The sequence below is a fragment of the Pseudorasbora parva genome, chromosome 3 (genome assembly GCF_024679245.1).
Source record: "Pseudorasbora parva isolate DD20220531a chromosome 3, ASM2467924v1, whole genome shotgun sequence".
In the NCBI taxonomy this organism is placed as follows: domain Eukaryota; kingdom Metazoa; phylum Chordata; class Actinopteri; order Cypriniformes; family Gobionidae; genus Pseudorasbora; species Pseudorasbora parva.
The window spans coordinates 32,346,305-32,373,175 of NC_090174.1; the positions used below are offsets into that span (position 1 = coordinate 32,346,305).

The 26,871-nt window shown below is 37.0% G+C and overlaps 1 protein-coding gene across 5 annotated transcripts in view; it reads left to right on the forward strand.

Annotated features, from left to right (window-relative positions):
• mink1 (misshapen-like kinase 1) overlaps nt 1-26,871 on the forward strand; it is a 57,751-nt gene that overhangs the window by 11,079 nt on the left and 19,801 nt on the right. For 3 of the 5 annotated variants that reach the window (XM_067438443.1, XM_067438446.1, XM_067438444.1), the window contains exons 3-13: nt 8,215-8,397; nt 8,639-8,749; nt 13,017-13,107; nt 13,498-13,628; nt 14,306-14,360; nt 17,121-17,199; nt 18,043-18,218; nt 18,777-18,846; nt 22,383-22,593; nt 25,848-25,958; nt 26,764-26,850. In XM_067438443.1, the coding sequence (XP_067294544.1) occupies nt 8,215-8,397; nt 8,639-8,749; nt 13,017-13,107; nt 13,498-13,628; nt 14,306-14,360; nt 17,121-17,199; nt 18,043-18,218; nt 18,777-18,846; nt 22,383-22,593; nt 25,848-25,958; nt 26,764-26,850 (1,305 nt within the window). The remainder of the gene's footprint in view (nt 1-8,214; nt 8,398-8,638; nt 8,750-13,016; nt 13,108-13,497; nt 13,629-14,305; nt 14,361-17,120; nt 17,200-18,042; nt 18,219-18,776; nt 18,847-22,382; nt 22,594-25,847; nt 25,959-26,763; nt 26,851-26,871) is intronic. The other 2 variants (XM_067438445.1, XM_067438447.1) reach the window with 1 other exon arrangement.

The window sequence follows — 26,871 nt, forward strand, 5'->3', positions numbered from 1 at the left end:
AGTTGTGTGCATGTGTACGTCAGAGCATGTGTGAGAATGTCATTGCACTCTCAGCTTGGTGTAATAACATGGAGTACCTCAGATTACTGCAGCTGTGCTCAGACCTGTCAATACTCGCTGTTAAGATGAAAATGCCTGGATGAGGGGAGGAACCTAAAAGAACAGAATGAATGGAAATAAATTCAGCTAAATATTGTAATTTCTATATTACTAGTGCCACCAAGAGGAATTGGAAAAATAATTGTGGTTTTCAGACAGATTTTATTAACTCTTCTCATCTACTATTGGTGAGTCAAGCATATAGTGCTGCCCCAAAATCACTTTATAGGTTAAACCAGTGTTATTTCTATTTTGTCAGGTATTACAGTTTTTGGATAAATTGGTCTACAAATGGCTTACTGGCTGGTATAGGACATATTTTTATAGGAGTATTTTAACATAAGAAAAAAATACACACATGACATGTAGTGTGTAATAAGTCATTATACTTACAGACTCAAATAGTGATTTTAACCCTAAAGGCCTCTGTAATTATTGCAATGTATGGCATAAGCCGCCTTTTAAAGAGTGTGTAGGCTGTAATTTGTACTTCAGGCTGTATTGCTTGGAAAATGTGTCGTTTATAGACTGTAGTGAGATATAGTTTGTCATGGTGTATAATGAGTATGTACTGCAGTTTATAAGGAGATGTGTTTAGCTTATGGGTAGACATTGAGGTAGTTTATCAAGCTTAGTGTTGTGTGTTGAATATATGTTTGTAGACCAGTGTATACAATGTGTCTTTTTGTGGTATTTCGCAAAGTACTATGGTTTTACCCAAGCGTCAACCTCCTGCGATCTCTCTTGAAGCCCATACGGAAGTAACGTAAACTGTTTTTTAAACTGGTCACTAGGGACAGGCTCCAGAAGGGAGCTGAATCTCATTGAGCCCCATGTTAAAATTCCCAACTTTACAGCAGAAAAAAACATGTTTACAGCCTGGTACAAATTGGTTTTGTCTATACGGCTAATTTTGACCTTCATGACAACTCTGAGGGGGTTGAATTTTTTTATAACTCATTCGTTTACATTATATAAAGCCTTAAAGTTCTGTCTAATTAAGGCCGTGGTTACATTAAGTAGCAGGAGGATAACCATTTATCCGCTGTCTAAAGTCATGGTCACCTAAGCCCCGCCCACATCCCGCCTCTTTGCCCATTTTCTGTTAGCCGGGAGTGGTACGCGATGACGCACTAGGAAGATGGTGACGCCCAGCTCGCCCCTACTTTACGCTTCAAAACTGCTTATCGGAATCCTATGGGGGACGTCAAGGACACTACGTCCATATTTCTTTTACAGTCTATGCTTTTACCACAGTAATTTTGAAAGGGCATGTAAATGAGTGGTGAAGAACAGATGTATAGTCTTTGTAATTTTTTTTAATATATATTAAAGGGATACTTCACTGCCTTTTCATATTAAACTGTTATTCCCTTAACTTAAACGAGTTGATACATACCTCTCTCATCTCAGTGCGTGCACTTAATCTCTCTGTAACGCAGTGACGATCTGATAGCATTTAGCTTAGCTCCCTAAGCCCAGTTCATTCACTATGGAACCAAACAGAGATCAAGTTAGAAGTGACCAAACACCTCCACGTTTCCCCTATTTAAATACAGTTACACAAATAGTTGAACGATCAAGTATGGTGACAAAATAAAACGTGGCGCGTTTCTAATCGGATTAAAAAGGAGAACTATAATGTATGGCGGAATAGCACTTCTGAGAGTACTTCGGCTCGGCGCAGTAAAAAGTTCCGGCCGAAACATCTTCCCTCACATCTCCCTATTGACAGAAATGAGAGAGTGAGGGGGAGGTGTGAGGGAAGATGTTTCGGCCGGGACTTTTTACTGCGCCGAGCCGAAGTACTCTCAGAAGTGCTAATCCGCCATACATTATAATTCTCCTTTTTAATCCGATTAGTGTACCAAGTACCACGTTTTATTTTGTCACCATACTTGATCGTTTAACTATTCGTGTAACTATTTAAATAGGGAAAAGATGGAGGTGTTTGGTCACTTCGAACTTGATCTCTGTTTGGTACCATAGTGACTGAACTGGGTTTAGTGGGCTAAGCTAAATGCTATCAGATCGTCACAGCGCGTCAGAGAGATTAAGAGCATGCACTGAGACGAGAGAGGTATGTATCAACTCGTTTTAGTTAAGGGAATGACATAGTTTAATATGAAAAAGCGGTGAAGTAACCCTTTAATGTACTGTTTATGTTATAGATTAATATACTATATATGCAATATACCTTTGTTTGTATCAGACAAAAATAATTTTTTAACAAATGATTAAATCCACTCTAAAAACTTATACTATGATTTACTCAATTTTTTTGGTGAAACATTTTTACACTAAAAAATTTTAGTACATTTTAAAGCAGTGAAATCAATTATAGACACCATATGAACTGAGTAAATGTAAGTAAAAAAAATTAAGTAGATCTGAGTAACTGCATTTGTTACATTAACAAATTCAATTAAGTAGAAAAAATTGGGTAAAAAGCATTTGAAAAACAATATTTATGACTAATATGAACAGCTTTTATTTACGAGTATTACTAACTTGTTTAGTATAACTTTAATTTCCTCTAAACCTTTGTAAAATACTCCACAGTCCACACAAACACACTTATACATGACATGGCTTTTATTGTCGACGAGTACAGCAATAACGTTACAGCATATAATACTGTTTTGACATGTAAAGAATAACAGTTATTTTACAATATTTAAACTCATGTAACAAACATTTTAGAAGTAAAAATTAAACATTTAAAAGTAATTCAAGTGTAATCAACCGGTCTGTTATCCCATTTCCACCGTATCAGCGCTGTTTCTCGAGCCTGAGATGGACTAACTTTAGCGGTCTGCGGGTGGACTTTGAACTTGAGACCGCTGTCCTGCGTTTCCTTCGTAGCTGAAAGATGCTGCAGGCGCCAGACTCCATAACCTGACAATAAACAAACAGTGCCCAGTTTTAATAAGATTTTATCATCCAAATTCATTATCTTTACGAATTAAAGTTGTGTGTTTTGAGCAACACAGCAGGCGTTTCAAAGACCAACGCCACACGTTAACTTAAGGTGACTCACACTGTCTCTGTATGTTGTTTTGAATTAAATAAAATGCCTTTTAGCACAGTAATGATTATTTAGATAAATAAAAAAAGCATACAAACCTGAATTTAACAGAGGAAATGCTGCGACTCTGAGAAGAAGAAACTGCTCTGGTGACTGAGGAGAATTCAAATATCCACACTCACTCAACCGTCGAGCTGACATCACGTCAGAGGGTGGGGGAGGGGTGCATTGTAAATTCATGGAGTAAATTTACTCAATTTCTTCAGTGTGTGTTAAATATTAATAATCTTAATTTTAATTAAGTAATATTTGTGGTTCTTGAAACAGATCGGTTTAATTCTCCATTCTCAAATATTTTGAAATAAATTTCACAAATGTATTAAGTATATTTAAAATAAATAATTGGTTATTTGAATACTAAATTATTTTAGTGAAAAAAAACTTAAATATAACTAGACATTTTAGACAAAATTAACTGTTGGATTTTTAGTCAATTATTTTGGTATGTTTAACTAAAACCATCAAGTAAATGATATTGAGAGATTTTATTAAGTTAATAAAGTTAATGACTACTGTGATATTTACTAAGCCACTGAATTATTTTTTAGAGTGTAATATTGTGTGAAAAAAGTACATACAGTACCATTCAAAAGTACTGAAAAAATGGTATGTAAAAAATTAAGTGATATTTTAAAAAATATTTATACAATTAAAAATAACAGTTTCTAATGTATTTATTTTAAATTGTAATTTATTGAACTTTCAGCACCCATTACTCCAGTATTCAGTGTCACATGGTCCTTCAAAAATCAATATGCGGGTCTTAAAAAAAATCTTAATTTGACTTTACACAATGTCTTCAATTGGAGCAGAAAGTCTTAAATTCAATATCATGGCAGTAAATTGGGGCCTTATGATTTCTGCGATGCAGAAAATGTGGAAATCACAGAATCCATTCATAAAAATGGAATGTACTGTATAATGCGGTATGGCATGTCAAATTTGGATGAAAAGATTAAATTCTTAGATTTAAGATTAAAAGTAGAGTAAATCAGTAAAATTTTATTTAACCAATAAATAAAACCAATTTCATAAGGCCCTAAATTTAATTGTGCAAATAAATTGCATGCACTGCAAAAAATTGCTCTTCCTCGGGAGTACAAATTCAAAACATCCTTAAATCAAGTTATTTACTTTACATGCAAAATGAAGAAATTAAGTCTTGTTATTTGGGAAATTTACGTTTTGTTGTAAAAATTGAGTGTATGCTTAAAAGAAGAACAATATTTCACAATTTTTATGATCAAGGCAGATATTTGTTCTTGTTTTAATAATAAAATCACTTTCATAAGATTATCTCAAAATGTTAAGCTTTTTTTGTAAAATTAATAAAACAATTATGGAGGAAACTATATTTTCAAACTTTGAGATGTCATGAAGTGCTTTCTAGACATTTACATTCAGAGAACATATTGATGTGTTATGTACGATTTTATTTATTGATTAAATATTCTTTAATTGGTTTTAAAGGGATACTTATACGATTAGCGTTAAGCTTTGTTTGTATCAGTAGAAGTCTGGCTGTGGGCATGTAAAAAGAGCTAGGGATGCACCGATACCATTTTTTCAGAACCGATCCGATATTAAAAATTCTATCGGAGTATCGGTCGATACCAATGCAGTTTTATTTAAAAATTCTATGTAGAATTTCTAAACCTTAGTGTGTTGAATTGAAAATCACACTTTTGTGAGTTTTTCAAATCAACACACTAAGGTTTAGAAATTCTACATAGAATTTGAATCACATAGAATCATAGAATCACACTTTTTTGAGTAAAAACACAATCAACTAAATACAGACTTCATTATAAAGAAAACTAAAAAAAATATATAAAATCAAAATCTATGACAAAAATAGCCTACTTCTATAGATGGTGAATAAATTAGATTAGTGAATAGTTCAGCAGCAAAAGTTACAAAATCACGAGTGCACAATAATTGTATAAAATCTAAACATTTAGTGGGGAAAAAATAAAGGAAATCACAAAAGTGAATGTGTAGCTGTAAATCTGGTAAAATGTTACACAAAATATATTCATGAAAACCAAGCAAATATATTTATAGAAATAGGAAATAGAAATACTCCTATATACTAAGAAATTACATTTATTTTAAATTTATAGTGCATATTTTTTAATGAGGCAGCAACATATAGATAGGGCAGAACAAGAAAGGCTATTAATAAGGCTTTCATAGAGCAAAATTATTATAATAGCGCGGCACAAAGCGCGTATGTGCATCCCAGCCGCAGCGGAGGGAGCATGCATTGACGTGAACTTGAGTTTAATGACTTAAATATTCATCTGTACCTCACATTAAACTATGGAATGGCTTCAGAACACTTATAATATACAGGTCCTTCTCAAAAAATTTGCATATTGTGATAAAAGTTCATTATTTTCCATAATATAAAAATTAAACTTTCATGCATTTCATTCATTGCACACCAACTGAAATATTCCAGGTCTTTTATTGTTTTAATACTGATGATTTTGGCATTCAGCTCATGAAAACCCAAAAATCTCAAAACGTTTGCATATTTCATCCGACTAATAAAAGAAAAATGTTTTTAATACAAAAAAGTCAACCTTCAAATAATTATGTTCAGTTATGCACTCAATACTTGGTCGGGAATCCTTTTGCAGAAATGACTGCTTCAATGCGGCGTGGCATGGAGGCGATCAGCCTGTGGCACTGCTGAGGTGTTATGGAGGCCCAGGATGCTTCGATAGCGGCCTTAAGCTCATCCAGAGTGTTGGGTCTTGCGTCTCTCAACTTTCTCTTCACAATATCCCACAGATTCTCTATGGGGTTCAGGTCAGGAGAGCTGGCAGGCCAATTGAGCTCTGTAATACCATGGTCAGTAAACCATTTACCAGTGGTTTTGGCACTGTGAGCAGGTGGCAGGTCGTGCTGAAAAACGAAATCTTCATCTCCATAAAGCTTTTCAGCAGATAGAAGCATGAAGTGCTCAAATCTCCTGATAGCTAGCTGCATTGACCCTGCCCTTGATAAAACACAGTGGACCAACACCAGCAGCTGACATGGCACCCCAGACCATCACTGACTGTGGGTACTTGACACTGGACTTCAGGCATTTTGGCTTTTCCTTCTCCCCAGTCTTCCTCCAGACTCTGGCACCTTGATTTCTGAATGACATGCAAAATTTGAGCAGCAGTCCAGTGCTGCTTCTCTGTAGCCCAGGTCAGGCGCTGTTTCTGGTTCAAAAGTGGCTTGACCTGGGGAATGCGGCACCTGTAGCCCATTTCCTGCACACGCCTGTACACGGTGGCTCTGGATGTTTCTACTCCAGACTCAGTCCACTGCTTCCGCAGGTCCCCCAAGGTCTGGAATCGGTCCTTCTCCACAATCTTCCTCAGGGTCAGGTCACCTCTTGTCGTTGTGCAGCGTTTTTTGCCACACTTTTTCCTTTCAACAGACTTCCCACTGAGAAGTCTGTTGAAAGACTTTTTCCTTGATACAGCACTCTGAGAACAGCCTATTCGTTCAGAAATTTCTTTCTGTGGCTTACCCTGTCGCTTGAGGGTGTCAATGATGGCCTTCTGGACAGCAGTCAGGTCGGCAGTCTTACCCATGATTGCGGTTTTGAGTAATGAACCAGGCTGGGAGTTTTTAAAAGCCTCAGGAATCTTTTGCAGGTGTTTAGAGTTAATTAGTTGATCCAGATGATTAGGTGAATAGCTCGTTTAGAGAACCTTTTCATGATATGCTAATTTTTTGAGATAGGAATTTTGGGTTTTCATGAGCTGTATGCCAAAATCATCAGTATTAAAACAATAAAAGACCTGAAATATTTCAGTTGGTGTGCAATGAATCTAAAATATATGAAAGTTTAATTTTTATCATTACATTATGGAAAATAATTAACTTTATCACAATATGCTAAGTTTTTGAGAAGGACCTATAGTGCACGAATCATTGATGATGCTTTATAATGTTTTTGTGGGGCACTGGGGCTTAACAATAACACAGAATGTTATGCGCACGGTATCGAATTTGGATTGGTCCTGTCTGTCCGATACCCGATCCGGCAAATAATGGCGGATCGGTGCCGATACCGATCCTGAGTATCGGATCAGTGCATCCCTAAACAGAGCAGTGAGGAACAAAGCGAGTGTTTCAACTTTTCAAATGAATTCCTATGAAAGTTAAGCTTTGGCATGAGCATAGACATGAACTGAAAACGCACCAGACTGAAAACGCGTTGTGAATGTAGGCCCATGCTTACCTCAGCTCTCGTGATGAATGTAATCCGATTCCTGCTGAGTTTGTGCTGTGACACTCCCTCAGCTCACTCACATTATATTGACCAGACACTTTCAGTTTTTATTTGCACTGTCTGTTCTCTAACTGAACTAAATGTTTATATTACTATGAAAATTAAAACAACTTTAGGGGTGGTGATGCGGTGGGAAAGTGAACGAGTAGCAGTGGCTTGGGGAGTGGCCTCGTAGGGCATCGAAGCAAGTGCATTCTGGGAGTTGTTGTCTTTCATCCACATGAACCAAAAATACATTTTCTGAATTTTCTGAGCCTAGAAGGCACCAAATTCAAAAATAATTTCACATTTCTACTACATAAATGACCCAGTTAAAAATACACATTCATCTTCTACAAACTTAAAGTACCCCTTTAAGTTTGTGAGTTTACCTGCAGAAACCCTGATATGCTTATTAAAGCTCTTCAGCAACATTTGTGATTTAAAAAATACAGGATTTTTTTTTTTGATTAATAGAAAGTTCAAATTACAGCATTTATTTGAAATGAATTTTGTAAATGTCATAAAATAAACATTTATTATTGTCTCAAATGCTGAAAAAAAAGTATTAATTTCTTTAAAAAAAATACTCATCTCACACTTGTGAATGCCAGGGCCAGTTTCCATCATACTGCTACGCCTATGCATTTTTGCTCATGTTAATTTAAATTTGTTATCTCTGATTATTAAAAGTTACTAAATTAGTCATTTATATGCTAACTTGCTATTGAAATTATTTCTGTCTTAGGGTCGTCATGTAAAGACAGGTCAGCTGGCGGCCATAAAGGTCATGGATGTGACTGAGGAAGAGGAGGAAGAGATTAAAGCTGAGATTAACATGCTGAAGAAGTACAGTCACCATAGAAACATCGCCACCTACTACGGAGCTTTTGTGAAGAAGAGCCCGCCCGGACACGATGACCAGCTCTGGGTCTGTGCTTCTTCAGACCAGTATAACCTGTGACTTCTGAACTTATAACTGATCTCATAACTGCTAAAAGTCTTGCATTATTACACTGTAATCGAATAAATGCATCTATAGTCTTGCATTAACTAAAATGGTTAAACATTAATTATTGATATTTAAAGATTATGGACCTTGTTGATTTGAGAAAAATTGCCTGTATCTGCTTGCTGTTTCATAAATGTATATTTTGTGTGTTTTTGTTTAGTTGGTAATGGAGTTTTGTGGTGCCGGCTCGGTGACAGACTTGGTGAAGAACACAAAGGGCAACTCTCTGAAAGAAGACTGGATTGCTTATATCTGCAGAGAGATACTGAGAGTGAGATTCCTTAAGTCACTATCTGGCTAAGTAGTAGTGTTGTCAAAAGTACAGACCACAATACCAAATCGGTATTGACAATTTAAAAAATTGACTCTTTGAGCGCTGTTGAGCGGAATCGTAAACATCTCTGACTGGCCATTGTGCTCACACACTCATCAAATATGTCTGTGATTGGCTAAAATCAGCAGTTTACGATTACAGCTTGGTACTTTTGACAACAGTACCATGAAATCAAATTGACAAATCTTCTTGCATTGTTTATTATGATTTCTCTGTGCCTATCATTTCTTTTTTAAATTCATGTGCCTTCGTAGTCTTTAAAGGACACCTATTATGCCCCTTTTTACAAGATGTAATTGTAACAAAGTTCATAAATACGGGAAGGAAGGAGACGGGAACCGGCGAACATTCAACAAAGACTTTAATCAACGAAATAAAACGAGAAGTAACATAGGCAGCCCCTCATGGACAACTGTCCGCACACGCATAATAAAACATAAACAAAACTCAACGTAAAGTCCAGGCCTGGTCCTCTCTCCTTCACTGGTGTCGCTCGTCCTTATATGCCTCCGAGCTCCCTCATGAGAGAACTCGAGACCGGTGTGGCTCTCAGGTGACACTCATTTGCACTCACGCCATGGTTTCGCTCGCTCCCTCCCATGTCTCTCGCTCATCCACCTCGCCACAGTAATATAAGTCTCAGGTGTCTCCAGAGTGTGTCTATGAAGTTTCAGATCAAAATTCCTAACAAATCATTTAATATACATTTTGAAAATGCAAATTTTTGAGTTTGAGAAAAATTAGCTGTTTTGTGTGTGTCTCCTTTAAATGCAAATTAATTGCTGCTCCCCACCATAGGGGGTGGGGTCTTCACAGCTTGTGAACACACAAATGAAAACTTATCACCTGCATTTGTTTTAAAGCCATATAAAGCCACTCTCAACCTTACAATCTATGCTCTCAACTTAAGGACACAGAACTTGCATGCGCACGGAGAGCTGGATGTCAGCACGTCCGGGAGAAGGCTATTAAACTAGACTACCGTATTTTCTGGGCTATAAGTTGCTCTGGAGTATGAGTCACATCAGTAAAAAAATTGGTCATGAAAAGGGCTGGGTATTTTTAGGAATTTCACAATTCGATTTCGATTCTTGAGGCTTTGATTCAATTTCGATTCGATATTGATTTATAATCTTCGATATCGATTCATTAATTAGTAAATACATAAGTAATTAAGTACTTAAGTAATTAAGTATATTTTTAAATGTGTGCAGTATTATCAATGTTTAAGAAAAATTGCCCCATGCATGTTTCCTGTCAATAAATTGTACAATATTGTTACGTGTTGAATACAAACCACACCTGTAACAAACAGGCACTTTATTAACACCTCTAAAGTGCATGTATAACTGTAATAAGTAGTAAGTATATTTCTTTCTTTCTATACATTCAAGTTATAAAAGAAATGTAAACAGAAGTACAAAATGTGCATACTCATAAAACAAAGTGCAACCATTGATATTATAACATTACAAAGTGTTTCCCACAGATTCGAAAGCAATTAACTGTATAGTGTAGTGAAGCTGTTGTCTGTCCGCTTAAGCCATTCATATGTATTGAGAGCACAGTTTTTTTTTTTTTTTACAACTATTGAGAGCGCCGTGATCTACATGACCGCGCATGTTGCCGCAAGTTGAACGCATGTTGCCAACACGGCCGGTGTTGATTCTGTGGCGCAAGAACACTGAACAACTGAGCAGCTGATCCAAAATGAGCCCAAACGTCGGCTTTTAAGGCTTGAACCATAAACGGAAAAAAATTGAGGGGCGACTATACTGAGACCGGTCACCTGGGGGCGATCGAGGCGCGAAAGCTTCAGTTTCTGAGAGGGGTGCTGCAGGCTTGGCTAGAACGGAGTGCAGATGCTGTTTTGGTAAAGTGTCTTGTACAGCACTGAACGCTCTCATTAGAGTGTTGTCCACAGCGCCGCCAATGGCCGGTGGGATGAATCGATTCATAGGATTTGATGTATCGATATTGAATTGAGAAACAAATAATTGTGATGCATTGATGACTCTATTTTTACCCAGCCCTAGTCATGAAGAGGGAAAAAAAAAATATTTAAGTCGCACTGGACTATAAGTCGCATTAGGTCAGAAGCAGCATGGAGAGCTGGAGCCGCTGTGCATAATCGAGCAGCAGAAAGAAAGTTTAAAGTGAGTGAGAAACTCGTGAGGGACTGGCGAAAAGCAGAGGTTACTTTAACTGTAATGAAGAAAACAAAGAAAGATAATCATGGACTGAAAGCAAGATGGGCAGAGCTGAAGGAACGAGTCCACAGATGAGTGCTTGAACAACGCTCTGCCGTGCGAGACAAACGCTGTGGGAATTGTTCTCGGCTGCATATTTTACTACATGCAGTTTGCAATATGCATAATAGGATTTTCTTTATGTGGTGGGGGGGGGGGGACAACTCTTTCTCAGTTGTTTTCTTTATTTCACAGTTGTAGTTAATATTTCAGTTAACAGTTTTTTCTGTTTTCAGTTTATTTTTTCAGTGGTAGGCTAAAGGAGCAGCATAGATTGAGCACCCTCTTGTGGTTATAGACGTAGCTAAACGTTTATTCTTGTCAGTCATTAGAAATTTAATTTGATATATAAGTCGCACCTGACTATAAGTCGCAGGACCAGCCAAACTATGAAAAAAAGTGTGACTTACAGTCCGGAAAATACGGTAGTTATTTTTCATGTCTTATTGTGATTGATTGTCAGAAACACAAAGTTCACCTGGAAACAGCTGGTTATGTCGGCACATATGCAGCAAGTACAGAAACCCTGTGTGTATATTGATATGTGTGACGTTACTCAAGGGAAAGCAGTGTAATATACAGTACCTACTGCTATATCTGCTGTTAAAGGTGGGGTAAGTGCTTCCTGGTAACAGTTGTTGTTATTTCAAATCACCAAAACAAACACGCCCTTATTTTGATAGCTCCGTCCCACACATGCATAATCCAGGCAACAACTATGGAAGAATCTGTGTGTTATTAATCCAGGTCAATAAAAAGTCATCCCTTCCATCACAAAAAAACTGTTCTCTAACGACATATTACAATTATGACCAGATTAGAGCGTTATAGCGATCACAAAAAAACAAACCATTCTCATGACAACTCAATAGTGGCCCAGCCTACATGAGCACGACAGTCCAACTAACGGCATATTCCAATTATGACCGGATAAGGGTTATATAGATCATAAAAAGAAGAAACAAACATATATTAGGAGTAGAGTATCTTTCTTGTCGGACACATTTTATAAGCTGATGTTTGAAACAGACTGTGAGGAGATTTAGATGCGCCATACGGTGTGGAAATGAACATGTCTTTATCATCACTGAAGTGAGCCACAATACGATCGCAAATGAACAATCAAGCAAACATAACACGAGCAAAAGCCAGCATTAGTTTTCTGCTAATGTCCGTTATGTGTTCTGAATGACGTGCACTGAGCGCTCTCTCTTCTCACCATCATTAGTAGACATGCTCCTGACTCATTGGCTACAAGTTTTATAATTGGACTCGCCCCTTTTGAAATAACACTTACCCCACCTTTAATATGAACAAACAACAAAAGATGAACTTACTTAAAATCTGTCACTGCTCTTAACTGAATGAACTTCAGTAGCTTTATTAAGAACACGTTTCTAACCTGAATGCTGCTGTTAAATATTCTGGAGACTGTGTACTGCTCTCTGAGGGCAAGGTCTATGCTAATACAACAGTGTCCATCAACACTCGTGGGCAGGGTGAAATGTGACATTATGTTACCAGGAATCTGCAAACGGCCTGTTCTGCGACACTGTTTATAATTTGGGGATTTAAAAAAAAAAAAGAGTGGATGGATTTTTACCATTATAGAGTGGTTGCGTACACACACTGCCAACACACATTTACGTTCAACACCATTGAAACATTGTAAAAGTGAATTTTGCATAATGGGTGCCCTTTAATCTGATGACACGTGCACCACCAGTTGTGTGGGACAATTATACATTCCTTCCAGCAACCTGTATGTCACAACATAGGGAAAAAAAGACAATCACAATTTTAATTTCATGCAGCAGGGGGGTTTCATGACCCTTTAACAATAGACATTACATGGTTGTTACATGATGCCTAACAGCAGCTTTACTTGAGTTGATGTTTTGGATGAAATTATATGTAATTTTGCACAGCCATTAAGCACGGCCTCTGTTCCTCAGGGTTTGTCTCACCTCCATGCTCATAAAGTCATCCACAGAGACATCAAGGGACAGAATGTACTGCTTACAGAGAACGCAGAGGTTAAACTTGGTGAGTGGGATATTTGCTTGACACAAAAAAACAGACTAACTCGTTTACTCTGTTGCTGTGATATTTGATTTGTGGAGCACTGCTTTGCGTGTTTTGAGTGTGTTGTCTAGCCTATATACTGTCTGATTAGAGAACACTATCTTTTAACAACTAGAGCAAAGCACCGAAGCTCATTAATATAGGCCTGACACCACGACAAAAATATCTTCACACACCACAACCTGAGGGAGAGTGGGTAGAAGTGGAAGAGTGTGTCTGTGTATATGAGAAGGAAGCAATTAGCGTAGATGAATATAAACATTTCCACTGTGTAACAGGTTTCTTAAGACTTGAAAGCAAAATGTGTCCTGTAACATTACAGACCCTGATGGCTTCCTCTTTTCTCCACAGTGGATTTTGGGGTGAGCGCACAGTTGGATCGTACAGTGGGCAGAAGAAACACTTTCATTGGCACTCCGTACTGGATGGCCCCAGAAGTCATTGCCTGTGATGAGAATCCTGACTCCACCTATGATTACAGGGTAACATGAGATTCTGTCTGTTGATGTACACCCTTGTTCAAAAGTTTGGGCTTGGAAAGATTTTTATTTTTTGAAAGAAGTATTTCATGCTCACCAAGACTGCATTTATTTAATCAACAATAAAAATAGTAATATTGTGAATAATGTTTTAAAATGTAATTAATTCATATGGTGACAGCTGAATTTTCAGCAGCCATTACTCCAGTCAGTGTGACATGATCCTTCAGAAATCATTCTAATATGCTGGTTTGATCCTCAATACATTTTCTATTATTGTTAATACTGAAAAAGGTTGTGCTACTTAATATTTTGTGTAGAAACTGTTTTTTTTATGCTTTGATTTAACAGAGTGGTTTTAAAAGTACTGTCACTTTTAATCATCCCTATTGGAAACTACAAAAAAGTATGCTAGGTGTTTTTCCAATTTTTAATTTGGTACTTTTGATGAATATATTTTACAGTATGTTTAACAGACCAGTGGTGGTCTAGAAATAGCTGCATAGAGGGTTTTCTCTAATGGTAGTGGCCACTTTGAGATCTCACAAAGCCCTGCTATCTTATGGTGATCAAGCCACCCATCCCTGCCCATTATTTTGCTTGTGTGTGTGTGTGTGTGTGCGCGTGTGTGCATGCGTGTCTGAATAAAATGACAAAAAACTTCTTCTTTTTTACAACAGAGTGATATCTGGTCTCTGGGAATCACCGCTATAGAGATGGCTGAAGGAGCACCTCGTAAGTACACTGTCTGTGTGTTTACAGATGCAACCTCACATTACAGTGTGGATCCAAACCTTAATATGAACAAAATAATTATCAGTCCCATGTATGGGCAGCATAACACTCATAGTACAATCGCAATTACAGCTCCTGTTTTAAAAAAGTTTGCAGAGTTAATGCTTACCACTCACATACTCTGGTCTAAAAGGCAAATGGAGTGATGTATGCGATAACGTTCTGTTTTTTTATAAGCGCATGTCATCTGATGCTTTGAATGCTTAAGCTATTTAGAGTTAGGTGGATTCTGATGGGCTGTCAAAGTTTTATCGTTCATCAGCTGGAAAAAAAATCCAGTGACATCGTTCCTCTGTTGTTATAATTATATTTATTGCGTGGACTTCCCTATTCTTACCGAATTAAAATGATTATTAAGACTTTATAATTTTCATTATAGTTATTGTCCTTGGTGTAAATGGTCCTTAAAGGTGGGATTGGTAGGACTGATCTAAAACACTTTTACCCAAATTTGTTTAAACTTTCTTTATATGTCAATACATAATTAAAATGTAAGTACTCTGAAAAGGAGAGTATAAAAATCGAGTGACTCTAGACTTTTTAATCTGCAATAAACACCGCTCATTATTTTCGTTCGGGACGAAACAGGATCAGGATACAGGATCTGCCCACATGCGCTCGCTCGTTTGATTCGAGCAGTTCAAGAGGCAAGAAACCTAGGCAAAATAATGGCAGAGAAAGAGCATTCAAAATTCACAGTGTAGGGTTTTACAGTCAGCGAAGGCAAACAATGCAAAAAAGGAAGACAGTACGAGAAAAGGCAATGGACAGAAAGTCTTTGGATTAACAATGAAATCAAATGCGAGTAAATATCTGCGTGGCTTTTCAACGATGGTAAGAACTGAAGGACCTGAAAAACGACTCATTGCTGGCTGTATTTCTGCTGGACAGGTCTTCTTCTCATCATTTTCTTTCATTTTGATTATACATTTTATTGGTTTATGTTTTCATGAAGCATATATCAAGAGCAAATGAAGCTGCCTAATATAGCTAACAGAACATTACTTAGCATAAAGTTACAATGTTATACACTTAGCCATTAGTAGAGATGATAAATACTCAATATGTTTAGCTCAAGTCGATCGCTGTTGTGTTGAATTTCGCAAAATTTAACTTTAGATAACAAAATGCTTGTGTAAAAGCTAGTACACCGCATCCAGGAACTTTTTTTTAGAACTAAGTTAGCTTTAGCTACTACTAATCAACGATGCTTTCATCATGGAAACTCTTACATGCAAAACACAGTATATGTTATGAATCTTACACGAAATTCATCTTCATTGCAGTAAAACTGATGTTATAGGAAAAACATGTATCGATGCTACCCGTTTTCTTTACCTTATGAATATAGCTAGCTTGTTACCAAATCAAACAAAAATATATTTTAAACTTTACCAGTACCGGTATTCTAGCTTGATGGTGAGTACTAAAAGACGTATTTGTCTTATATTCATATTCATTTTTTTATTTTTATTTTATTACATGTAATTCTGACATGATGTGACTACATGCACACTGCTCGTCTGAGGTAAATAATGTGTCTTCCAGCTAAGCGCAGTGTTGCCAACTATTTTCCAAGGAAAGTAGCTAAAGCCTGCCCAAAAAGTCGCTAAATGTCGCTAGACGTCATGCGTCTGAATTGAGAAACAGGATAAAATAAAGCTCTGTGATAGTGAGTTATATAAGTGATAAGCACAAGAGAAGAATAGAACTCATAACTAATTTCTTTAAATATAAAACAAAAGAAGCAGATAACATTAAGGGGAAAATCCGTGGCAAACCTGTGTGCTCGTGTAGCTCACTCATTCACATCTGTCAGCTGCTGTCTGTGTAACGTTACGTTCACCGGTATGCGCTGCCTGCAGCTCCCCTCAGCCATTCACTGAACAGGGCAGATGCAGAGAGAGGTGTGTGTGTGACGGCAGAGGGGAAAAAAGACCTCGCGCTCGCAGGACAGTACTAGCGACATTTGTAAACTAAAGTAGCTGACGTTTGTCCAAAAAGTCGCTAGATTTGTCGCTAGTCGCTTTTTTGAAAAAAAGTCGCTAGAGGGGTCTGAAAAGCCGCTAAATATAGCGACAAAGTCGCCAAGTTGGCAACACTGGCTGAGTGGCCGGTGTAACGCGTTTGTGTTTTGGGGGTGTGGCTTTGGAAAGAGCCCAGAAGGGAGAAGGTGGAGTGAATGGAAATAATGAGCTGTCTTTAAAACAGTCGTGAGAGGTCTACAGACACTAATTTTTTATACTTTCTTTTTCAGAGTACTTACATTTTAATTATGTATTGATATATAAAGAACGTTTAAACAAATTTGGAAAAAAAGTTTTTTAACCAATTCCTACCTTTAATATTATATTCAGTTATTTTTCAGTTTTTAAAGAATATTTTAAAACATTTCACATTTTACAACCCGAACAAACAGTAATACTAAACCTTCCTCTTTCCCATACCTGTTACGGCAGTGAAACAAAAGAAGTAATAGAGTAACAGAGGTCGATCATTGTCATAACTTATGCAGCACAACACTTAGTCATATTCTCTCTCTTACACACTCACACGGACAGCGTGTAGCAGTGACCCAGTCACTGTTCTACTTTCGTGAATTGTTTCATGAATTGTTGTCACCTCTTGAGTCTGATAATTGGGCACATGGGTGAAAGAGTCTTTTATCAGCATGTTTGATTTCTGTGCTCTTTCCCTCAGCATTGTGTGACATGCATCCCATGCGAGCTTTGTTCCTTATCCCACGGAACCCTCCTCCTAAACTGAAGTCCAAGAAATGGTGAGGACATGCTGTTTTAGCTGTTATTTTAAGATCAAGCTATATTTTCCTTCTTCCTTCCCTCCCTTTTTTCCCTCGTCTATATATACATGCACTGCATACTAAGTTATGGTTGCTGTCATCCATATATCTTCCCTTTTGGTACAGGGTTTTCTCGTTTAATAATGTTTTTCATACAGGTGTTGCAGGGTTTGATCTCACACTTACATCCTCACACTGTTGGAGTGCTGTTGCATGATGAATAATGTTCTCTTTTCTACATTCAGTTCATCTATGTTTTTGTCTTTTTTCCCCGGTTGGTTGCAGTTGTCATATATATTGGCATGCTATGCTATAGTTTTCAGATTGGAGTTATTTTGGTCCTTCTGGTCAGAGCCCTGCCCTTGAACAGCTGGTTATATAAGTAAAGATGGAGCATGTGTTGGGGTTGAATTCAAAAGGCCATGTTTCGTTTTAATGTCTTAATACCAATGGCTTGTAATATTTTGCTTCTTGGTTAAAACAGCCTGCTTTGTTGTCATTTTTTTCAGCGTGTCTGACTGATTTAGTTTGATTTTGATTATTTTTTTCCGTTAAAACATTATATTGAAAACTATAATGGTGCTTATCAAGGAGTTTTTCTTGTTTAATATTAGTTTTTTGCAATACTTTTTTGTGTCAGAAAGAATATATACATATATACACTGTTCAAAAGTCACTCTTTTCCCCTGACCTGATGCCTGTGAGGCATTCCCTACTTCTCTTGCCTGCACAATAGCATTATATAATCTCTTCTTTTTTGTTTCTTGAATGGACTTTCTTGCTAATACATTAATTTCTTACATGGTTTTCGGTCTCTTTCAGGTCTAAGAAGTTTATTGACTTCATCGAGGGTTGTCTGGTGAAGTCATATCCGAGTCGTCCATCCACAGAACAGCTACTGAAGCACTCGTTCATCAGAGACCAACCCACTGAGAGACAGGTCCGCATCCAGCTCAAAGATCACATCGACCGTACGCGCAAGAAACGCGGCGAAAAAGGTGTGTGCCATGTCCTGTTTTCTTTAATGTTGCCTTTACAGATGATTTATGAAATATAAGAATAGAGCTTTATTAATCATGGTAGCCCCACACATTTCAGGACCCAAATCAGTTTTTGTGGTGGGACAGAATATTTAATAAAGTTTGTTTACTTGCATTTGTGCGGTGAAGTCACCAAGACTCCCGTCAAATCAGAGCTCATCATTGCTTTGGACCACAAATAGGGAGTTTGTGCATAACTTTGTGTAGCTTAGAGTAACTCTTGAGATCGGTGGCTAGTATTGTAATCAAATAGCACAGCTGGGCTTGAACTGTTTCTTGCTGGATATGAAGAATGAGGAACAGCTTAAAATGGAAGCATCCAGCCGGCAGCGTTCATCAGTTCAGTATTATCAGAGCTCATACAGCATCAGTTAAGGAAGAGAGTGCAGATGATTTAGACTCTAAAGTGCTGCAGTATGCATAAACTGTGTTGAGCCATATTATATTAATGCCTAAAGTCTTTTGTGTTTATTTTCCTGCACTTTCTCTCTTTCATTTTGTCTTGATTCCTCTCAGAGGAGACAGAGTATGAATACAGCGGTAGTGATGAAGAGGATGAGAACAGAGGAGATGAGAGAGAATCCAGGTAAACAGCAGCATCTGTGTTTAAACAACCCTACTTGGCACTACACAACAGGGCAGTGTTGTTGACATCTTACTAACTTAGCACTATATAAAGTGTGTGAATTTTATGATGTTCAAATACTTGGGGAGGTATTTGTGATGTTCACTCTCCTATCACAGTTTAATGTATAGAGACCAGAGATGGAAACTCTACAGTAGCCAAACTCTAGGGTCAAGCTGCATTAAAGTGGAAAGAAAATGGTCTTGCAACTTGACTTAAAGGTGCCCTAGAATTATTTGAAACAATATTTTAAATTGTTCTCTGATCTATATAGAGGGTATGATCTATATAGAGGGTATGTGGCTTATTTAAGGTCAAAAATTGTCCAGATATGGTTTTACAGGTTCATTTACAACCCTAGAAATTGTCCCTAGGATGTGTTTGCCTTATTTGGAAAGGTCATGAATATTAATGCAGTGTTCTGCTCTGATTGGCTGTTTCACTGCACTGCTGCTCAATGACAGCTAACACATCTATACCATCCATCATGGCAATGATTTGACAATGATAGCTGCTTAACTTTGAATCACAAACTGAACTGGGTAGCGCGTAAATATGTTGTTTACAGTAACATTACAGTTTGACAGTAGAGTACTGATTTAAAGCTACACTGTGTAACTTTTTTAGTTTATTCTTAGCTAAAAACACTTAGTTCTCTCAAAAATATATGTGCTCATTAATGTATATTTACTTCTTTCAAGTAATAAAGTATTCTCGTAAGTTTATAATATGCCATTGAAAATACATACAGGTGAGGGGTTTGAATGCCGGTCGTCATGTTGCCCCTCCATCTTGAAAGTACATTAGCCAAAGAGGGACATACCCGTAAATTCAAGCTTCGCCTTTCGGGTTTTAACACTCGATGGCACCGTGTCGAATGTGAAGAGGGGGATTGCCATGTTAATCTTGAACTAAATCGGCCACCATAGGAATTAAAACGAAATCAGAATTGAGAGAAACAGAAACTATTATTCACTGGATGGTCATATACCTTTTCACCGCTAGATGTGGCAAAATATCACACAGTGTAGCTTTAAAAGTCGATTTATTTAGCCAAACAAAGTAATGCAGAAGCCACTCAAAATAGTCAGTGTCATGTTTACTACTCACCCGCTGCAAAATAATCATACTACAGTTCTCAAAAATGTATATTTATGTAACAAATTGACTAAGCCTTGTCAAATGACTATCGTTTCAACTTAGATTGTGAAGGTGACGTTAGCTTTAAGGATTGAGTGAGCGATCTGAAAGCAACTAAACAGTAGTAGTAAACGTAGTTCGCTTTTGAGTTGTGTTAATGATGAAATTTAGGCTAATTTAGATTTCAATCTGTCAAAAGGGATCGACATACGTGTCTACAATTGTATTTTATGACAACACTGGCAGGAAATAATATAACATTTTTTGACATTTGACAAACTGTTATGTGTGCTACTTGGAGTTTCCGATACTAGCATCTTGCGTTAGATCTAGACAACACAGGGGATATTATCGTAATGATGTCTTACTAAGAAACTTTCAGTTTAATAGCCTGTTTTTCTGTGGTGTTTTTCACAAACAAGATTTACATATGAAGTAGGAGGCAATGATGTTTGAGACTCACTGTATGTGATGTCCATGTACTGAACACTTTTTTTATTTCACTATGGCAAGGTTAATTCAATTTTTTATTCTAGGGCACCTTTAAATGATCAGATAACTGTTCTGAGACTTCACAAACTAGTAGATCATTTCACTTGAGGTTTGATAAGGTAATCCATGTTCTTTTAGAATTGAATAAAAGTAGATAATTGAGACTGAAACTAGTTTATAACTGACAACTGACTTGAACTAGTAGATGACTAATTTGTGACTTGGCATAAACTGGTAGATAACTGCCTTGAGACTTGGCTTGAATTAAATGTATTTTGTCTGACTTTCTATACATGTCAAAGTGAGTCAATAATAATTAAGCCATTTCTTTGTTTGAGGTGGGATAATCAAATCATGACAACTGCTGTTTCAAAACAATCATTATTTTTGCAATTGTACTTGGAGCTTTGGGGGTGGAAATGACTCCCTTCACCCTTAATGGATTTGTTTTGGGAAGTCTTGTATGTGCACAGATGATTCCTTGTTATGCTCCATTAAAGGTGCCCTAGAATGGAAAACTGTATTTACCTTGGCAATGCATAGTTGAATAATAAGAGTTCTGTACATGGAACTAACATACCATGAGCCTCAAACACCATTGTTTCCTTCTCCATATATATAAATCTTGTGCTTGAAAAAAGACCACTGAAAAAAGCGAATCCCAACATAACACAGACTGTGACGTAACCGTTGAGCATCATTACCGCATTAATATTTATGCCTTCCCCAATTTGCATATAACCAGCCCATGTTCAAGGCCAGTATTAATGTGAACATGCACCGAATCAACAGAATTTCTGCAGATATTGTGAAGATGAGGACAATATAGTGAAAACAGCAGATCATGGATATAAATGTTGAGTTTCAGGCTATGCAGGGGATTTGAGGACTTTTCATAGCTTTCCTACAGAACTTAAGAATCAGCAGGCATGGTTGATGTTTATCTATTACCGGATACCGCACTAATTGAAGTCAAAGTTGTTAGTTTGCTCAATTTCATTGAAAATGATATTTTTTACATGACTAAGACGAGATGAGATGACACAAATGTCCTTAAACGATTGTGACAATATAAACATGCAATACCGTTGAAGAGAAAAGACTAGAATAAAATCTAGTTTAAAAAATAAAAACTTAAACAAAAAACCCTCTTTGGTTTTGTCGGTGGGGAAAAAGAGTGTTAAAGTTTTTGTGCTTGTAGTTGCCAGATTTCAGTCATTTAAAAGAGCACGTATTCTATCCGGGGTTTTACTTAAACCTGTGCAATCTAGCAACCATGTGCATGCAAGCTCTCTATAGTGTGCGGATTATCTTAAAACACTAATAAACAAGTAAGCTCCATTTCAGCAATCTCCATTTGAGATGTTCTGTTTAAAGTGTCATTCTGTCAGTGTGTTCTGTCATGACTTGCGAGCCGCTTTTACTGTTTGCAATTGTGTTAGTAGAAGAAACTGCACTTGTGCGAGCTACTGAAATGAGCTAATCAGAGCAGAGCTCAACATTATTATTCATGATCCTTCCAAATAAGGCAAAAACAGACCATTTCATTCTAGGGACAAATTCTAGGGTTGTAAATGGACCTGTAAAACCTTATCTGGACAGTTTTAACCCTTAAATAAGCCACATATCCTATATCCTCTATCCCACATATTCTATATGCTATATCCTATAGATATCAGAGAACAATTAGTTTCAACTCATTCTAGTGCACGTTTAATACTTTGCACCTTCAACCCCTTTACTAACTTGCACATGAGTACATTCCCTTGATGTAATGGATAAATAAATTAACATCGTCCTTCTTGCAAACCTTAACTGTTTATATCAGCTGACTCTCCTCTGTTTTTCTGTCTGTTTCTGTGAAGCTCTATTTTGAATGTTCCTGGTGAGTCGACATTGCGGAGGGATTTCCTGCGACTGCAGCAAGAGAATAAGGAGCGTTCAGAGGCCTTAAAAAGACAGCAGGCGCAGCTCGCTGCTCAGCGCAGAGACCCCGAGGAGCACAAACGCCAGCTGCTGCATGACCGGCAGAAACGGATAGAGGAGCAGAAAGAACAGAGGCGTCGCTTAGAGGAGGTACACAGGGTTACGTGTGCACGTAAAAGTCACTGAACATCATTATTTTTATCATAGGAAATTATATGGGAAGATTGCCCATCATAAAAGGTGATCTGTATACCTGACTGATAGATTCTTGCTCTTTTTAAGATGTGGTATTTTCTAATTTCCATCTGTGAATGTTAGAAAGTTGTGCAAAAATTACCATTTTTCGGTCAAAAGTGGATGAGCCCATATGTAGTACACAATTAGATAATACCAAATTAGGTCAATTGCCAAGCAATGCTTGGTTTTGTTTAGTCTGTGGTTTAAAAGGTCGCATTAGCAATTAAAGAAAAAACACTTAAGAAAAACATGGTCAAAGTTTCTAAATTATTTTGCTCCCCCATGTTTATAAATTTTACTGGTAGTCACTGTGTAAATAATTTTTGTGTTTAACATGTCACAGTTTACTTTTTGTTACTTTACTTTACTCCATCACTTATAAATTAATTATAGTGTCTTGCACCCACTAGTTTACATTTCCAAACATTCCTTTTGCCATTCATTTACCATTAAATGCTCCACTTAGAGATTTGATCTCACTGCCATTGAGTCCATCTGGGATTACATGAAGAAACAGAAAAATCTGAGACAGACTAAATCCAGAAGAACTGCAGCAATGTCTCCAAGATACTTGAAGTAACCTTTCTGCAAAGCTACAGTAATGTGAAAAGTTTTAGGCACTTGGGTAAAAGTGCTGTAAAGTGAGGATGCTTCCAAAACAATGGAATTTAAATAGATTTTATTTATCAGTTATTTTCTATGAACTAAATCAAACTAATATTTGGTGTGACTGTGACCACCCTTTGTGTTTAAAACTGCTTATGTTGTAGGTACACTTGCACATAGTTTTTAGTAGCTTTGCAGTTAGGTTTCTTTAGGTGTCTTGGAGGCGTTGCTGCAGTTCTACTGCAGAAAACAAAACAAAAAATTGTTTTGGGGTGAAAATCCTAACGCGCCTAAGACTTTTGCACAGTACTGTATATAAATATACTGCCATTCAGTAAAAACAAAAACAAAAAATACTCAGGGATGATTGTTTTGGCCATATCACTCAGCCCTATAAGCATTTATAAATCTTTTATGTAGCTTTTTGCAACCTTCCTTGAAGAATAACGGCTCCAGTCTTCATTTACTGTCATTCAATTTAAAAACATGGTCAGTATATTATTTTAGTTTCCACAGAAAAAAAGATTTTTGCAATAACAGTCAATAATGACAAGATTTTCATTGTTTAGTGAGCTTATCCTTAAAGTATTTTAGATTTTATCTCCTGTCCATAAATGTTGGACTGAACATAGATCAGAACTCCTCATTGATTGGGGCTAAATGAGGCTGAGTTTATATGAGTAGAACAATTTGGAATATTCAGTGTTTGCCAGAAAACATGACAGAAGATTTACAGCAGTGTTTGTTGAAGTGCTGAACATTTTTCTCTTATCTGTAGCTGGCATTTCTTCTTTAGAGGGAACACAGGAAGGTATTTGTGGAATTTTGTGTACATGTAGGTGAATTTGAGAGACAATACGGGTAAATGAGTAAGAACTCTACATACTTTGCAAAGTCAGACTTTTAATTGTATTAGTTTGAGTGGTAATTGTCACTGGATGACTGTGGAAGGACATGATTAGCATGATTTCCTGATTAGTCTTGCACTAGCTGAAAGACACATGGGGTGATGAATAGGCCACAAAACAAAGCGTGTGTGTGTATTTGTTATGTAGTGAGCATCATAAGCCATTATATTCATGTCTGCCTTTGTACACTAGGATAGATTCCCAAAGTCAAGCCCCTCACAGCTAAGCTAATTAAATCAAGACCATGTGGGATCAAGACATGTTTGCTCTGGGCTATAGAATACGGCACTTAATTAACTATATATAGTAGGGTACAAAAGTCTGAGACCATGTTAAAAAGCTGACCAAATTTGCAATCCTTTTTTTAAGCAAAGGAATATTTTGAGGTGAAATGTATAATATTTGAAATAAGTAATGCACTACCAAAAAGTCTTCAAAAGTTTTCAACATTGGTAATAATAGGAATTGTGTCCAAAGCTCAAAATCAGTAACATATTCAAATTGGGAAAAAAATCACATTCACATTCACAAAATAAAAAAAAATCACACTATTAGTTTTAATTGTATTTTTGATCAAATACTTCAAGATAGAAAATAAATACAATTTATTTTGAACACATTTAATCTTACTCACCAAATTTTTAAATGGTAGTATATGATAGAATGAAATAATAATAATGATTGTTAATAATAATAATAATATTAATAATTTTATATTTTATTAATATTTTACTCTGCTGCACGATTTTTAGCTCCCTAATCATAAAACATAATTTGTCATTTGATCAGTTGAATGTTCTTCCGTTGTCATATGATCTTTCAGAAATCATTCATCAAGTTTTTAAAACGGTTATAGATGCTTTTTTTTCATTATACTGCCGTTTGGGGTATTATCAAAGGCACATTAAATTGACCAAAAAATACAGTAAAGATATTTTTTTGAAATTAATAAAAACAAATTATATTTATAATTTTAAAAAAAATTAAACTTTCTATTCATCAAAAAACATCTAGAAAAAAAATCACAGTCCTCATAAAAATGTTAAGCAGCAGCACTGTTTTCAACATAAATAATAATATGAAATGCTTCTTTAGCACCAGATTAACATAGTGATTTCTGAAGGATCATGTGACACTGAAGACTGGAGTAATGATGCTGAAAATTCACCTTTGCCATCACAGGAATAAATTACTTTTTAAAATATATTACAACAGAAGCCAGTTAAATATATTGATATATATATTACACACAATTGGACATCATTATTAAAATCCCATAATTTCTCACAAACACAATTTGTCTTGTTATCAGTTGATATTTAGATTCAAACGGATAATTATACTGTTCAGTGTTACGTATTGTATAGGCCATGTACAGGGTGGCACAGCACCATCTAGCCACTAACCGACTGAATACAAGAACCGCATTGCACTGACTCACAAATATCACTATACTCACCCTCTCTCACCATAACTGTGCCCAATGTCTTAGTCACTTTCACTTTCTCTCCTTTCTCTGACTCTATTAGCCATTCTCTCCCCCTTAATTTCCCTTCTCAAAAGCATTAGATGATTTTTACCAATAGGAAGGCTCTCATTATTTCAGCCAAATATGTTAAAGTGACTCACACTCTCTATCTCTCACACGCACAGCAACAGAGGAAGGAGAGAGAGATGGTGCGGCAGCAACAGGATAAAGCTCCTCATCGGAGACTCGATGACATGAGACGAGAGGAGGACAGGAGGATGGCAGAGAGAGAGCAGGTAACCAATCACAGCCACAGACCTGCAGCCAGCTGGCCAATCGCAGCCTAGCGTGGGTGTTCCACTCAGCACAGCTCTGGCCCTGGAATGTCTGTAGAGTGGTTGCCATGGCAGCAGGTTCTCAAATGCAGTGTATGTGTGTGTGGGCGAGCCGTGTGCAGCCTTACATTCAATACAATTCAAACTGACAGAATCACAAAAGACCAATCAGCATGAATTAGTGCACAGTGTGTCACAGGACACACTCTTCAAAACGACCTCACATGTACATGCCTCACATCACACTTCCTTCAGTTTTCCTCCTCTAAATGACTGGAGAAACACGCATAAGCAACACATTCCTCAGAGTGACAGGAACTACTTGTAAACACTCACTGCGCGCCATTTAAAGATTATAAAAGCAGCGTGACGTTACGGCTCTACCGCAGTAAGTGAATGAAGCGTGTGGAACAAATCTCTTCCCTCTGTCGAGGTGTCTTCAGCCATTTTAAAAAGCTCATCAGAAACACTTCTTTAAAATGTCTGCCTCTATCTTCAGGGGTTGCACAGACAGGTGTATCTGTCCGCTCCCTCAAATATCTTTTTATTCCATCCTTTTGAGTCTATTCTGATCCATCTCTTCCTTCTCCTTCTCCTCCTCCTCTGCTCCCCATTTCTCTCTCTCTTGCTCTGTCTCCATCTCTCTCTCTCTCTCTCTCTCTCTCTCTCTCTCTCTCTCTCTCTCTCTCTCTCTCTCTCTCTCTCTCTCTCTCTCTCTCTCTCTCTCTCTCTCTCTCTCTCTCTTTCCCCATCCCTCTCTCTGTAGGAGTTTATAAGACATAAGTTGGAAGAAGAACAGCGGCAGTTAGAGATACTGCAGCAACAATTACTGCAGGAGCAGGCATTGCTAATGGTAACATTTATTTCGTTCTTT